Raw genomic sequence first — 15,082 nt, 5'->3', positions numbered from 1 at the left:
CCTGTTCGTCATACGGCTTGGCTGAAGTCCACCTGGTTTACCCTGTAATTAATGTACGTAAAGCACTGTAAAAAAATTGTGATCTGAAATTATAATAATATTATAATACATTTTATTTATAAAGCGCTTTTCAAAAACTCAAAGACGCTAAAATAATTAGTTTGTGGTAACAGCTTAGGTTCAGCCGTGAGCTTTGAATGTTGTTTTTCTTTCACAAATATGTAAAGATTATTAGCCGGATCCTATGTAGACAAAACCAACAATGTGCATGCATCTTCCAGACCGTTACAGCTCAGAAAAACAATAAACATTCTATTTTATCATCTAGCAGTCATAATGTTTGTGTGTGATCTGTGTGATAAAGGTGAACTTTATGCTGGCATCAAAATTAGGACAGTAATAAAACAAGTACACACCCAGAAAACAGTCCAGCAGTAGATTCCTGCGCTGTTTTAAGTTTTAAATGTGGGTAACACGTCTGTGTCTCGGGAAGTTGAGAAGGTGCACCTAAAGAAAGTTCTGGAGATATCAGATGGCCAGGTCCAAGAATGTCCACTCCCTTTCCAGATGCTTTCCTGCATACTAGATAAAAGCCGTGCTTTTAATCTCTTAAAAATGACAGAAAAATCATGTTAGTACAGAAGATGCTTGGGAATTAGACGACACGTTACAGTTGGGGTTAATTTTGCATGCACTCGTCTCACAGAATAACGGTTCAGCCATGAAAGTAGGAATGATAACGATTTATTGAGAGAATATAATGATTTTTTAAATGTGGTATGATTTACTTCCTGATGCTTGAGGGCTAGTCCTGGCTGTACAGAGGTCAGAAGGTTTGCCAGGGGGGAGGGAAAGTTCTGGAATACCGGAACGGTATTCAGGCGGGAAGGAATGGCCCTTTATAAATGGTTTATACATGGTGACAACTGATGGGGGGCCAGTAAAGTCTCCCTGGGGGAGCCTCAGTCCATCAGTCAAACCGTAGGTTCGTGTCAATCTTCTGGAGCCATACAATCCCTTCAGGTGAGCAGAAAATCCCTTTCATGCGACAAGTGAGATGTGTTAGTTTGTAGAAACTCTTTCCTGCTCAATTCAGAAACGAAACCTGGCGAGACGTATGTAAAAAAAACATTCCATCTATTTCCCAAGGGGCCAGAGATATTTTTTGAATATATATCACACGATGCAGGAGATGTGCTTTGTACATAAGAAATCTGCAGACAGAGGGTAAGAAAATTGTGAATTATTTACATAATAAAGTACATTTAACTGAGTGAGTGTTTGCTGATTTTTATTCAGAATGCGATGAACTTGTGCTGGTGCAAACGGCAGAAATTAATGAGGAAAATTAAAGTACAAACCCAGGTAGCCCCCCCCCCCCCACCTACCTACCCATTGGCCTCCACAAGGAATGTTCTCAACGCTTTGGCCTAATCAAAACCTACATTTAAGACGTTTTTGGGGTGGATTTTGCTCACAAGCAGATGCCTTTTCAAAGTGACTTTGTTGGACGCTTCATTCGTTATCATTTCAGCCGCCGTCCAGATCGCCAGGCGGATGGATGTGTCACCGGGTCCTGAGTTAGGAGGCAGAGTCTGCGAGCAGAGGGCCGGGCCTGTGCAGCGTCATAAATGTGCGTGCTCCGAACTCTGGTCGCTGTCACGGCTGTCGTCGTTGGTGAGGGAATCCCCGGAGCGGTGCATGCCGGCGATGCCGGAAAACTCAGAGGGCAGCAGGGTGCCCTTCTGCACATTGCCCAGTTCCTTCTCGCGCGCCAGCGCCCCCTGCTGCCCTCCTTTCACCCGCTTCCACTTCATCCTCCTGTTCTGGAACCAGACCTTCACCTGCAAAGTGGAAGAAAAGGAAATGACATCACAAAGTGCACAAGTGGCAGCGAGCCGCGGTTCTGCACTTCCTCTCTCGGAACGTCATTCTCCTGTGACTCAGCGTATTATGGAGCTACGATGGCAAATCCTGCATCTGCTTCTGCATTTCTGACGGGCAGAAGGGAGTGTGGAATTATTAGAAATGTTTGTGACGTTTCTAAAGCTCTCCCTCCCCCACACGGCTGTGGGAACCTGTCCCCCCCATTTGGCAGCTATTTCGACATCTGCAATTATGTGCTGATCGCAGGCTGTACGTGCAGCTTGACACCGGCGTTTCCTTTCGTCCGCTCGCTCGCTCACTCAATGAGCTCGTCAGTATTTACCTCCCCAGGATGATGATTAAGCTGTTGCCTAAAACGGCTGGTTCCTCGACTGTGAGAGTAGACCATGTTTGTTGGCGGGGGGGGGGCCTATTTTAGGGACAGTCCTGCCGTAACGGAGGCTCGTGGGACCCAAAAGTGAAGACGTTTGACTTTTCTGGCAAATTCCAGTTCCCAAACCTGAGTCGTTAAAAGTTTCTGTCTTTATAATTCAATGCTGAGCAGAACTGGGATTTGCAGTGTTACCTGAACGCTTATGAGCGCCTGACACTCCCAAGCAGACAGTAACATTTTTACATCGCTAACCTACTGTTGTAGGTTCTGATCTGCTTTACTAATGAATCTCACACTTTGTACAACAGGGGTGTTAGGACACTCCAGTGGGCCGCCAGTTTATAGCACTGAAGCGATGAGTCATGCAGTGGCAGCCCACGGGACGCAGTTATTTCGCAGCTACAGACTCTGCGTCTGTGCTCTGTACATGCATTCTGACACTCGTAAAAGTGAAAACGAGACGCATGCGCGTCACCTGTGCACGCTTTCGTTAATGCGACTGCATCCAGAAGAACATTCTGGATTTTGTCCACCAAAACATTTCATTTATAAGAGCACTAATACTGTGTTCTATGGTATTATTCTTGCTGTTTCCATGCACATCACGATTACTGGCCTTTACTTATGTAGACTGTGGTTTTGAAGGATATTACGTGACACATAAAGTTAAAAAGCAATACTTCTGCAATTACGATTTAGTGGACGGATCCTTTGAAATACGTTTCACAGCTTTGCTGGCCAGTGAGTTTCAATGTGTGGATGTTCCTGGAAGCAGTTGTGGGTCATGTGACTTACACAGCATGCCTGTCAGCCATACATGTACCAGCCGTGGAAATGTAAATGCAATCAGGCAGCTTGTCCCTCGCAGGATTCCCAAGGGGTGATTACGGTTCCCAGGGACAGTAGCCTTGGAGACGCCTTCACTGGAGGCAGCCCAGGAGCCTGTCTGCTTCTTTGTAGTCAGACACCAAGCGTGACACAAGCAGCTGTGCTTCAGGCCACTGTAACTGACTGTCCACTGGAAACATGAGTTTCAACCACAGGATCAATGACAAGGTGTGACCAGGGGCCATGTGCAGAAGAATCCCAACAGCATGTGTGTGACCCTGGGCTGGAATGGTAGATGGGGCAGCCACCCCAGGGCACAGGCCCCCAGCAAATCTTACTGTACATGTGGCCATCTGTCACGCCCACAGGGGCAGAACGTACCAACCGCAGGGATCGCCGCTGATTGCCTCCGCTTCTTAAGCGGATCACTATCAACTGCCCGCTCCCGCCTGCCCTGCCTGCCTGCCCGCTCCCTCCTGCCTGCTCCCTCCTGCCTGCTCCCTCCTGCCTGCTCCCTCCTGCCTGCCTGCCTGCCTGCCCGCTCCCTCCTGCCTGCTCCCTCCTGCCTGCTCCCTCCTGCCTGCCTGCCTGCCTGCCCGCTCCCTCCTGCCTGCTCCCTCCTGCCTGCTCCCTCCTGCCTGCTCCCTCCTGCCCGCTCCCTCCTGCCCACTCCCTCCTGCCCGCTCCCTCCTGCCTGCTCCCTCCTGCCTGCTCCCTCCTGCCTGCTCCCTCCTGCCCTGCCTACCTGCCTGCTCCCTCCTGCCCTGCCTGCCTGCCCACTCCCTCCTGCCTGCTCCCTCCTGCCTGCTCCCTCCTGCCCTGCCTACCTGCCTGCTCCCTCCTGCCCTGCCTGCCTGCCCGCTCCCTCCTGCCTGCTCCCTCCTGCCCGCTCCCTCCTGCCCGCTCCCTCCTGCCTGCTCCCTCCTGCCCACTCCCTCCTGCCCGCTCCCTCCTGCCTGCTCCCTCCTGCCCTGCCTGCCTGCCCGCTCCCTCCTGCCTGCTCCCTCCTGCCCACTCCCTCCTGCCTGCTCCCTCCTGCCTGCTCCCTCCTGCCCTGCCTACCTGCCTGCTCCCTCCTGCCTGCTCCCTCCTGCCTGCTCCCTCCTGCCCGCTCCCTCCTGCCTGCTCCCTCCTGCCCACTCCCTCCTGCCCGCTCCCTCCTGCCTGCTCCCTCCTGCCCTGCCTACCTGCCTGCTCCCTCCTGCCTGCTCCCTCCTGCCTGCTCCCTCCTGCCTGCCTGCCTGCCTGCCCGCTCCCTCCTGCCCACTCCCTCCTGCCTGCTCCCTCCTGCCCGCTCCCTCCTGCCTGCTCCCTCCTGCCCGCTCCCTCCTGCCTGCTCCCTCCTGCCCACTCCCTCCTGCCCGCTCCCTCCTGCCTGCTCCCTCCTGCCCACTCCCTCCTGCCTGCTCCCTCCTGCCTGCTCCCTCCTGCCTGCTCCCTCCTGCCCTGCCTACCTGCCTGCTCCCTCCTGCCCTGCCTACCTGCCTGCTCCCTCCTGCCCTGCCTGCCTGCCCGCTCCCTCCTGCCTGCTCCCTCCTGCCCGCTCCCTCCTGCCTGCTCCCTCCTGCCCTGCCTACCTGCCCGCTCCCTCCTGCCTGCTCCCTCCTGCCCGCTCCCTCCTGCCTGCTCCCTCCTGCCTGCTCCCTCCTGCCCGCTCCCTCCTGCCTGCTCCCTCCTGCCTGCTCCCTCCTGCCCTGCCTACCTGCCTGCTCCCTCCTGCCTGCTCCCTCCTGCCCGCTCCCTCCTGCCTGCTCCCTCCTGCCTGCTCCCTCCTGCCCTGCCTGCCTGCCCGCTCCCTCCTGCCTGCTCCCTCCTGCCCACTCCCTCCTGCCTGCTCCCTCCTGCCTGCTCCCTCCTGCCTGCTCCCTCCTGCCCGCTCCCTCCTGCCTGCTCCCTCCTGCCTGCTCCCTCCTGCCCGCTCCCTCCTGCCTGCTCCCTCCTGCCCACTCCCTCCTGCCTGCTCCCTCCTGCCTGCTCCCTCCTGCCCTGCCTACCTGCCTGCTCCCTCCTGCCCTGCCTGCCTGCTCCCTCCTGCCCACTCCCTCCTGCCTGCTCCCTCCTGCCTGCTCCCTCCTGCCCGCTCCCTCCTGCCTGCTCCCTCCTGCCTGCTCCCTCCTGCCCTGCCTGCCTGCTCCCTCCTGCCTGCTCCCTCCTGCCTGCTCCCTCCTGCCCTGCCTGCCTGCTCCCTCCTGCCCTGCCTGCCTGCCCACTCCCTCCTGCCCGCTCCCTCCTGCCTGCTCCCTCCTGCCCACTCCCTCCTGCCTGCTCCCTCCTGCCTGCTCCCTCCTGCCCTGCCTACCTGCCTGCTCCCTCCTGCCTGCTCCCTCCTGCCTGCTCCCTCCTGCCCACTCCCTCCTGCCTGCTCCCTCCTGCCTGCTCCCTCCTGCCCGCTCCCTCCTGCCCGCTCCCTCCTGCCTGCTCCCTCCTGCCCTGCCTACCTGCCTGCTCCCTCCTGCCTGCTCCCTCCTGCCCGCTCCCTCCTGCCCACTCCCTCCTGCCCGCTCCCTCCTGCCTGCTCCCTCCTGCCTGCTCCCTCCTGCCCACTCCCTCCTGCCTGCTCCCTCCTGCCCGCTCCCTCCTGCCTGCTCCCTCCTGCCCACTCCCTCCTGCCCGCTCCCTCCTGCCTGCTCCCTCCTGCCCACTCCCTCCTGCCTGCTCCCTCCTGCCTGCTCCCTCCTGCCTGCTCCCTCCTGCCCTGCCTACCTGCCTGCTCCCTCCTGCCCTGCCTGCCTGCCCGCTCCCTCCTGCCTGCTCCCTCCTGCCCGCTCCTCCTGCCTGCTCCCTCCTGCCCTGCCTACCTGCCTGCTCCCTCCTGCCTGCTCCCTCCTGCCTGCTCCCTCCTGCCCGCTCCCTCCTGCCCGCTCCCTCCTGCCTGCTCCCTCCTGCCCTGCCTACCTGCCTGCTCCCTCCTGCCTGCTCCCTCCTGCCTGCTCCCTCCTGCCCTGCCTACCTGCCTGCTCCCTCCTGCCCTGCCTACCTGCCCGCTCCCTCCTGCCTGCTCCCTCCTGCCCGCTCCCTCCTGCCTGCTCCCTCCTGCCCGCTCCCTCCTGCCTGCTCCCTCCTGCCTGCTCCCTCCTGCCCTGCCTACCTGCCCACTCCCTCCTGCCCGCTCCCTCCTGCCCACTCCCTCCTGCCTGCTCCCTCCTGCCCGCTCCCTCCTGCCTGCTCCCTCCTGCCCGCTCCCTCCTGCCTGCTCCCTCCTGCCCGCTCCCTCCTGCCTGCTCCCTCCTGCCCACTCCCTCCTGCCTGCTCCCTCCTGCCTGCTCCCTCCTGCCCTGCCTACCTGCCTGCTCCCTCCTGCCCTGCCTGCCTGCTCCCTCCTGCCCACTCCCTCCTGCCTGCTCCCTCCTGCCTGCTCCCTCCTGCCCGCTCCCTCCTGCCTGCTCCCTCCTGCCTGCTCCCTCCTGCCCTGCCTGCCTGCTCCCTCCTGCCTGCTCCCTCCTGCCTGCTCCCTCCTGCCCTGCCTGCCTGCTCCCTCCTGCCCTGCCTGCCTGCCCGCTCCCTCCTGCCTGCTCCCTCCTGCCCGCTCCCTCCTGCCCGCTCCCTCCTGCCTGCTCCCTCCTGCCCTGCCTACCTGCCTGCTCCCTCCTGCCTGCTCCCTCCTGCCTGCTCCCTCCTGCCCACTCCCTCCTGCCCGCTCCCTCCTGCCCGCTCCCTCCTGCCTGCTCCCTCCTGCCCGCTCCCTCCTGCCTGCTCCCTCCTGCCCGCTCCCTCCTGCCCGCTCCCTCCTGCCCACTCCCTCCTGCCCGCTCCCTCCTGCCTGCTCCCTCCTGCCCACTCCCTCCTGCCTGCTCCCTCCTGCCTGCTCCCTCCTGCCTGCTCCCTCCTGCCCTGCCTGCCTGCCCGCTCCCTCCTGCCCGCTCCCTCCTGCCTGCTCCCTCCTGCCTGCTCCCTCCTGCCCTGCCTACCTGCCTGCTCCCTCCTGCCCTGCCTGCCTGCCCGCTCCCTCCTGCCTGCTCCCTCCTGCCCACTCCCTCCTGCCCGCTCCCTCCTGCCTGCTCCCTCCTGCCCGCTCCCTCCTGCCTGCTCCCTCCTGCCTGCTCCCTCCTGCCCGCTCCCTCCTGCCTGCTCCCTCCTGCCTGCTCCCTCCTGCCCTGCCTGCCTGCTCCCTCCTGCCTGCTCCCTCCTGCCTGCTCCCTCCTGCCCTGCCTGCCTGCTCCCTCCTGCCTGCTCCCTCCTGCCTGCTCCCTCCTGCCCTGCCTGCCTGCCCGCTCCCTCCTGCCTGCTCCCTCCTGCCCGCTCCCTCCTGCCTGCTCCCTCCTGCCCTGCCTACCTGCCTGCTCCCTCCTGCCTGCTCCCTCCTGCCTGCTCCCTCCTGCCTGCTCCCTCCTGCCCGCTCCCTCCTGCCTGCTCCCTCCTGCCTGCTCCCTCCTGCCCGCTCCCTCCTGCCTGCTCCCTCCTGCCTGCTCCCTCCTGCCCTGCCTGCCTGCTCCCTCCTGCCTGCTCCCTCCTGCCTGCTCCCTCCTGCCCTGCCTGCCTGCTCCCTCCTGCCCTGCCTGCCTACAAAAGTGTGTGTGACTTTGTGTGTTTGTCTGTGTGCATGTGTGTGTGATTGTGTGTGTGTGTGTACGGTAGTGTGGTTTCAGAGGAGTTTCAGCATAGTGTCTGTATATGTATGTATACAGGTGTTCGTATGCAGTTTTGTGTTTTTCAGTGTGTGTGTGTGTGTGTGTGTGTGCGTGTGTGTGTGTGTGTGTGTGTGTGTGTGACCATCCATCCATCCATCCAACTTCCACGGCATGGTTTTTGGATCTATTATTCATCACAGTTGAAAAGCGCTAGAAAGCGTTATTTTCCACATCACTGAAAGTCACATTTTAACTGCATTTCGACAGACTTTCCTAGCGCTGGGATAATGACCATCATACTGCCATTACTATCAACACAAACATCCTCACGGGCATGGCAGTGATGCGGGCTGTCGCTGCCTTGGTGATAGAACCACACAGCCGGGAGCCTCTCAGCCTGGGGGGGAGGGGGGTCGCTGTAGTACTGCCACCAGGGGGCGCTGCCCGTCTCCCTGCCACAGCCGTTCCTATGCAAGCTGTTGTCTCGCTCTCCCTTCTCCAAAATTCCATTACCCATCCAACACCCATCATGGCTTCTAAATGACTCAACGCTGCATTGTCAATAAATAGGGTCTTGGATTGGACTGATTAGCCTCCGGAAACGGGCTGGGGCCTCAAACACAGCACTCCAGGCACGGCCCTACTGCCCCTGCATGACTGCGGTTCATTGCCCCTTAAGACAAGACCACCTGCATCCGATATTTTCCGTGCAACGGTCTGGAGAGAGCAGGGAGAGTGGGTGGGGAAGGGGGAGGTCACAGGTGTGCAGCCCCACCCTCGCCTGTCTCCGTTACTCATCTGGTACCTAAGAGAGTGAGTGCAGGAACATCTGCACAGGGTCAGCACATATATCCACTCCTACGCGGATGCAGGCCGGACAGCGAGACGACGTCTCCGGGGGAAGCTGCGTGTGTCAGCAGTCTGGCGGTACCTTGTCAGGCCGACTCAAACGTGGTCGTAATTCCCATTTTAATGCGCGTTCACAGGCTCTCTGCCAGAACACCTTTTAGACCTGGAGAGCTGTGAATTCTTTAACGGTTTATGTTAATTATGGTAGCTGCTGATGACCAGGTCATTCAGACAAGAGGGTCCCTTCAAACCAGCCCCCCCCCAAGCCAACAACTGGTTTTGGGTTTTGGGTTTTGGGTTTGCCCATCTGGCTGACTCCAGCGCCTTCGCCGCTAGTGACTCCTATATTTGCCTGTTTTCCTATATTCATGAAGTATTTGGTAAAAATGCCATCTTCGAGGTAAAGTCACGGTGTTCAGCTGCATCCAGTGGGGCCACTGCACTGCGAGGCGTACCTGTCTCTCGGTGAGGTCCAGGTTCACGGCTATCTCGTAGCGCCGCAGCCGCGTCAGATAGTTGTGGTGGGAGAATTCGGACTCCAGCTCCCGGATCTGCTCCTTGGTGAACGCCGTCCGCTCCTTTCTGGGCTTACTGTTCGCCTCACTCTTGTAATTCCCATCCTGGGAGTCTGAAATGAGAAACAGCCGCTGTCCAGTTGCCATCAACTGAAATTAAATAAAACACAATGCAGGGAAATATTATAAAATAAAGGCTAAAATGTAATAAAAAAATGTTAGCGGGATTTGAATATTTTCTGTGGAATTGTGTGATAATAGGGACCACGCAGGTCCGCCACATGCAGTCATGGTCACTAGTCACACTTCATTACTCTGGATGTGAGAAACTACATGAACATCTGTGTTCTACTGTTTTTTGCATGTTTTTCGCTGTTAGTTAAATCGGCAAATTCTAATAATTTTTATCGGAAACTGTTTAGCCTCATACATTTGAAACTGTAGTTATATTTTTTCTTTCTGTTTGACTTTCCTGATGGAAATCTGTACAGGCATGTTGCAGGTGGCATCCCGGGTGGTGTGAGGGGGCATGTTTAAGTGCCCCCCCCACCCCCATCTTTCTGTGTATTCCCCTCCATCACCTGCAATCTGAATAAAAGACTGTCTGTTCGTTTAAGACCCCCAACTGGGGAACGAAATAGCAATAAAGAGACTCTGAACTATCGCTGAACTTCTCCGTCCTGAGAGAGCCCTGAATATGCAGAGAGGCAAGATGGGGGTCTAAAATCCGCCCAGGCCGAAAGTTCTGGTGCGGCCCGGTCCGGTTCGCTCATTACCGCGACGGACTGCTGCCGCCAAGTCCACAAAGTGACAGTTTCAGTGTGAGCCGCAGAGATCGGGCCGCGGTGACTGGCGAGGCCGTAATTATCAGCAGACTGTTTTGGTGCAGTGAAAAGAACAGATGAGTGTGTTTTTTATTTTATAATGGGAAAAAAATCCTGGTGTTAGTTTCTCCCAATGTGGCTCTGAAGATCAGACGGGGCGACGGCTTTTAGCAGCCGCCCAGCGACCACATCACGCTCCCAGGCGACGGAGCTTAATTTCTACGCCCTACGCCATCCCAGGGCGCTGCACAGTGGATGTGACTCGCTGCATGCAAAAGGGGCCCCCGCCAGTGCCGGGACTCCCCCGTCGTTAGGGGAGTAACGCCAGAGCCAGGTTAGGGTGTGACTGGGGGGCAGAAGCCGTGCCTCAGCTAGGAACACGACCTTTTAACTGGGGGGGGGGTGCAGTTTGCTTTGTTTTGACTATTTAAAATCAAAACAAAGATATCTAGAATTTTTTTAGGTTTAATGTTTGCCTTTTTTCCGTTAAGATGCCCGTCTTTCTGCGAATTTTAATCCCCCACGAAAATCAGGAATAAATAATTTGACTGAAAATTAATGTAAATTTTTTTTGTCAGTGACTGCTAATCAATTTTTATATTTAACATTATTTAATATTTAGTGCACCCCGTCGTTTATTTCGTTAACATTAATCATTGCGGTATTTCCGAATATGATATTTTATAATCGTAGCTCAGTAACACTTTGCCAGTAACACGTGAATCTAACAGATCAGCTGAATATAACATACTCCGCTTTAATGATAATACATTTTAGAAACAAATGCTACGGACACATTTTAAAGATAAAACAATGATTATGGTTTTAAAGCTGGGAGATGATTTCACAGGAAGGAGCACATTCGGCTGTTTGAAGCACTTTTACATGGGAATGTATCAGGTTCCCAGTTTGATATGACACTTCGCGTCTGTCATATTTTAATTACTTTTCTAGGTCTGAAGGAGCTGACTGATTATTTCCTGTGGGGGGGTGTCTGACCTGTATCACCTTTAAGGGTAGTGATCAGCAGGGGGCTGAGGCCGTCTGTGGGACGGTGCCGGTGTTGTCCTGTTATCAGACGCATGTATATTGCTCTTATGAAGTAATTCTCCATAAGTTACGTATATAGTTTGTTTTCCTGGTATCTGAGAAGACACCATATGTGTACTGTATGAGCCCTTGTTTATTTTTAAGGCTCCGGAACTGACTGCCTTTAGGTTCTTCCAGGAACATTAAAATAGGCTCCTGGACATAGAGTGAGAGGTATATCAGGAGCCAATGTGAATTCTAGTGGGGTGGGGGTGCCATCAATCACCAGGTGCCCAAAAAAGTGGCTGGGACGATCTCATGGGTCTCCGGTAATGACCCCCCTCCAAGTGGACTATGCCCAAATCACCCTGCACCTTGATTGGGATCACCAGATATGCTCCAGCAAGCCCAATGACACCAACCCCCCAATGTATGACCATGTGCGGACATTAATTACCATGCAGATCACGGATGAAAACACAGGTGGGTGAGGGGGAGGGGGCAGAGTCTGCTGGATTCCAGGCAGTTTTACAGAGCAGTGGAGGCACCTGTAAGCTATTATTGGCCGTAAGAAAACAGTCACTCTAAATTATCCTCATGAATCTGGGGAGGCGCAGGAAATTTAAGAAAAGCTCACTGGTGTCAAGCAAAAGCGTTAAAAAATCAGGGACACCGTAAAGAATATCAGTACTGCACGAATAAAAACTGAAAGAAACGTTTATGTTGGGGATATGGATTCTCGTTTCTCAAACTTTAACATGAGCTGCAGTGTAATATTTGGACAGTCCGGCTCAGTTTCTAATATACCGTAAAGTGTCACACGGAATTATGGTTCCGCATCCTACAAACGCGCACACAGGGGCGGATTAGAGGCTGAACACGCAGCCCCTCCTATACATCCCGCAAATTAGTTTAACTATGGCCTTACCGAGTGGCGTCTATATTTTCTTTGACTTGTAAATAATTTTTTACAGCCCGGCGATGGATTGTTTGAAAGCATGACCGAAAGTCGTACCCTGCATGCAGATAAGGGAGGCCATGCGGAGAAGAGCGCGCTCAGCACCCCGTAAACGACGCGGCCTCGGAGCGCTTCGCTTCCGTTACTCTCCCGTTAGTCTCCCGTTACTCTCTGCTGTGTGCTAACGTTACACCTCCGTTCCGCACTCCGTACGCTGCGCCTGTGACTTCGATAAAAATAATTCAAGAAACGGGCCGTCAAAAATGTGCGTGAAAAATATAAAACGGTGACTTTTTATTTTAAGTCTTAAAATAAAATTGTAAAAGTTTTTTTTATATCTTATGGGATAGGAAAGTTATATATGTATGTAATAATTAAGTTATAATTAAGAAGTAAGATATTACAGGAAGGTCATATATAGGCAGGCCTATATATATTACGTTTTAATGCTGAAAAAATATTTCACTAATAATAAATTTTACACCTGATCCTATTTTGTCATAGTAGAATAATTTAACTAAACATCTGACAGTTTAATGCCAAATGCAAAGAGGTATTTATGTGCACATAAATTAAACTTGGGTAACTTAAATGTAAATCAAATCAAATGTGGGAAAGACACACAGACGAGGCTGCATTACTTCGCGGCTGATCGACTTACTGACGGCGTCTCAATGTACAAAACAATCGAATAAGATACTGGCAGTATTTATGGAGCACGCTGCAAATCGCCTGCTTCATCTTCCTTCATGTGTGACCGTTGCACTTGCAAGTGCATCGAGAAGTAACCTACATAACGTATTAGAATTAAAAAATGTATAATTTTATTAAACGCTTTCTTAGACATTTATTACATTAGCACAGCTGGCGTCTGTACTATCCGCTAGTTTGTCTGCCCGCTACTGCAAAAATGTTTTCTGTGGAAAAACAAAAATCGATGCATAAACAGTTTAGTCTTGTTCCTTATCACCAAGGCTGTAAGTCTTATTTTAGAGCGTCTTAGGGACCAAATAGATGCCAAATAAAGCCAACAGGTGGGGTTGTCTATAACGGCACCAGAACACTAAACCAAACATTCAGTATTTGTCAATTCATAAACGAAATACGGCAAATCCATCCATCCATCATTCCGTCTTCTAACCGTACGCGCAGCGTACGCGCGGTCTACGCCAGGCAGCATAGGGCAGGAAGCAGATGTGCACCCTTGATGTAAAACCAGAGCAACGCAAGCCTCTTCCGCGATTATTTGTAATATGTAATAATATTTACAATAACATTTCTTAGATGGAAATTAAACATTTAGTTTTTCAAATAATAGTATTCACCTTATAATGTCTGCCCGGAAAATGAAGAATTGAGCAAATTTTCAGTCTGATTTCCACAGCAATAAACTTAACTATTAATAATAAACTATTCAATTATTAATTGGTAGCTATGCCTCAACTAGTACTGTTATACGAATGTCATAGCTACACATAATAATAACGATAACAATGTATAAGTTTATCATTGAATTAGTTTATTATATATAGTATAATAATTATATCATTTCAGTGTTTACTAAACATAATTTATTTGCATTAAAATGAACAATTAACCCAAAATGTACAGCCATTTTTGTTCTAAAAATGAAAGTCTTAATGTCCCGGAAGCGGCCGTCTTTTCGGCGACGTTACGGCAGCACACAGCAGCTGCTGGTTACGGTCGCTCTCCAGTTCTCTGTTCGGTACAGCCAGTCCTCCACGTGTTTTTCCAAAGTGCCAGGCTGGTACCTGATCAGAGTGTTTGCCTGCTCTGGGCTCCCATACCAAAGTATCACCTGTCAGCTCCTGTCAGCTCCTGTCTCACACATCCCTACCTTTTATACAGAGTTCATATAAATACCCAGATTTCAAGTTCGATATAAAGCAAAACCGGCATACATGTACAACCACTGTTTTTAATGAAACTGACTGCGATATAAGCTCGACAACATTAACTCCTAATGAACTTTATCTTTAAATGCCTATAACGTTAAATGACCAAAAACGCTTGGATTGCCAAACGCTAAAAATAATGTAACCATTTTTAATAAAATATTTCTGCAGTTCTTAACTGATGGTAACTATCACGACTAGTGGGATATCCGTTTATATTTTAATGTAGCTTTACTTATAGTTTTCTATGTATAAAAAAGACACTTCAACCCCATTAATATGGGCACTGTGCGTCAGGGGGTGGTTGGGGTCGATTCTCATCTTCGTCTTACCTGAGCTGTCATTTTTCAGCTTGGCGGCCCTCCTGTCCAGGTCAGCTGGGGACATTGTCCGTGGGCCAAGATCCCCCGGCGTGCAGGATGGCCCGGTTGGGGGGCTGCCGCCCGCGCTGGCACACAGCTCCGGAGAGCCGGAGGAAGGGGGCAGGAGGCAGAGTCCGTGCCTGGCGCCAACTGGTGGCGGGGAGGTCATCTGCGGTAAGTGCCAACCGGGTGGATGTTGGTGCTGAGGCGGATGAAGCTGGCTGCGGTGGGGGGCACCGCTGAAGACCCCCCCATCGACCGGGTAACCCGGCACAGTGCAAGGCGGCGACGACCCCTGCAGGTCCGGGTATGAGACGTGTTCGGAACGGCCAAACTGGGCGAAGGCTGGATGCAGGGCCTGCGCGGGTGCCGGAGCATGGGGGCTGCGCAGGCAGCCAAACAGACTGTGATCCATGACACCCACCTAGGGAGAGCAGCTGCAGAGATGAGGGGCCGTAGCTGGAACAGCAGCGGGGCCCCTATGTGAGCAGGAGGTGGAGTAGAGCGGCGCCAGAGGTGAGACAGCTCAGGGTCCCGCTGAGGCCTTGCCCCGAGCGCCCAGATCTCCCCCCCCTCCCGCTGACGGGATGGCACAAGAGCTGCACACGGCACTGGCAGGAAGATCCAGCCGTATCCCCGGGCATGCAGCTGGCCGGCAGGCTGCGCGGGGGCCAGGACACAGACCTCACGCGTCCGCCGGTGAGCAGCTTCTTGGATGACGGGACAGCGGAGCAGGCAAGAGGGGGAGAGCGCAGTGAGGAGGGAGCGGGCCGGGATCCGTTATAAATAGGCTGTAACGTGAGAGGGAGGCCGGACCAGAGTCGGGGCTGGACCGGCCGCATGCATGCGATCAGCCCTCCGAGGAGCAAGGCGCAATAAATCTGTAGAGCTCCGGCAGCTAAGCCTCCAGAAAGCATGCTATTTATTTTGGATTCGGGCTGCAAAACCCCTGGGAAGCATTTTTGTTTTGTTT

General features: G+C 53.9%; 1 protein-coding gene across 1 annotated transcript; it reads right to left on the bottom strand.

Moving 5' to 3' along the window:
• Positions 1 to 728: 728 nt before the first annotated feature.
• On the bottom strand, positions 729 to 15,047 carry meox2b (mesenchyme homeobox 2b). The gene is made up of 3 exons (XM_048994259.1): positions 14,080 to 15,047; positions 8,961 to 9,133; positions 729 to 1,844 (listed from the first exon to the last, which is right to left on the bottom strand). Exons 1-3 carry the CDS (start codon positions 14,522 to 14,524, stop codon positions 1,626 to 1,628), a joined length of 837 nt encoding a protein of 278 aa, XP_048850216.1. The 5' UTR covers positions 14,525 to 15,047; the 3' UTR covers positions 729 to 1,625.
• Positions 15,048 to 15,082: the final 35 nt, after the last annotated feature.

Source organism: Brienomyrus brachyistius, chromosome 23 (genome assembly GCF_023856365.1).
Source record: "Brienomyrus brachyistius isolate T26 chromosome 23, BBRACH_0.4, whole genome shotgun sequence".
Lineage (NCBI taxonomy): Eukaryota > Metazoa > Chordata > Actinopteri > Osteoglossiformes > Mormyridae > Brienomyrus > Brienomyrus brachyistius.
Note: the sequence above shows the minus strand (reverse complement) of the source record. Positions and strands in the feature narration are given on the sequence as shown.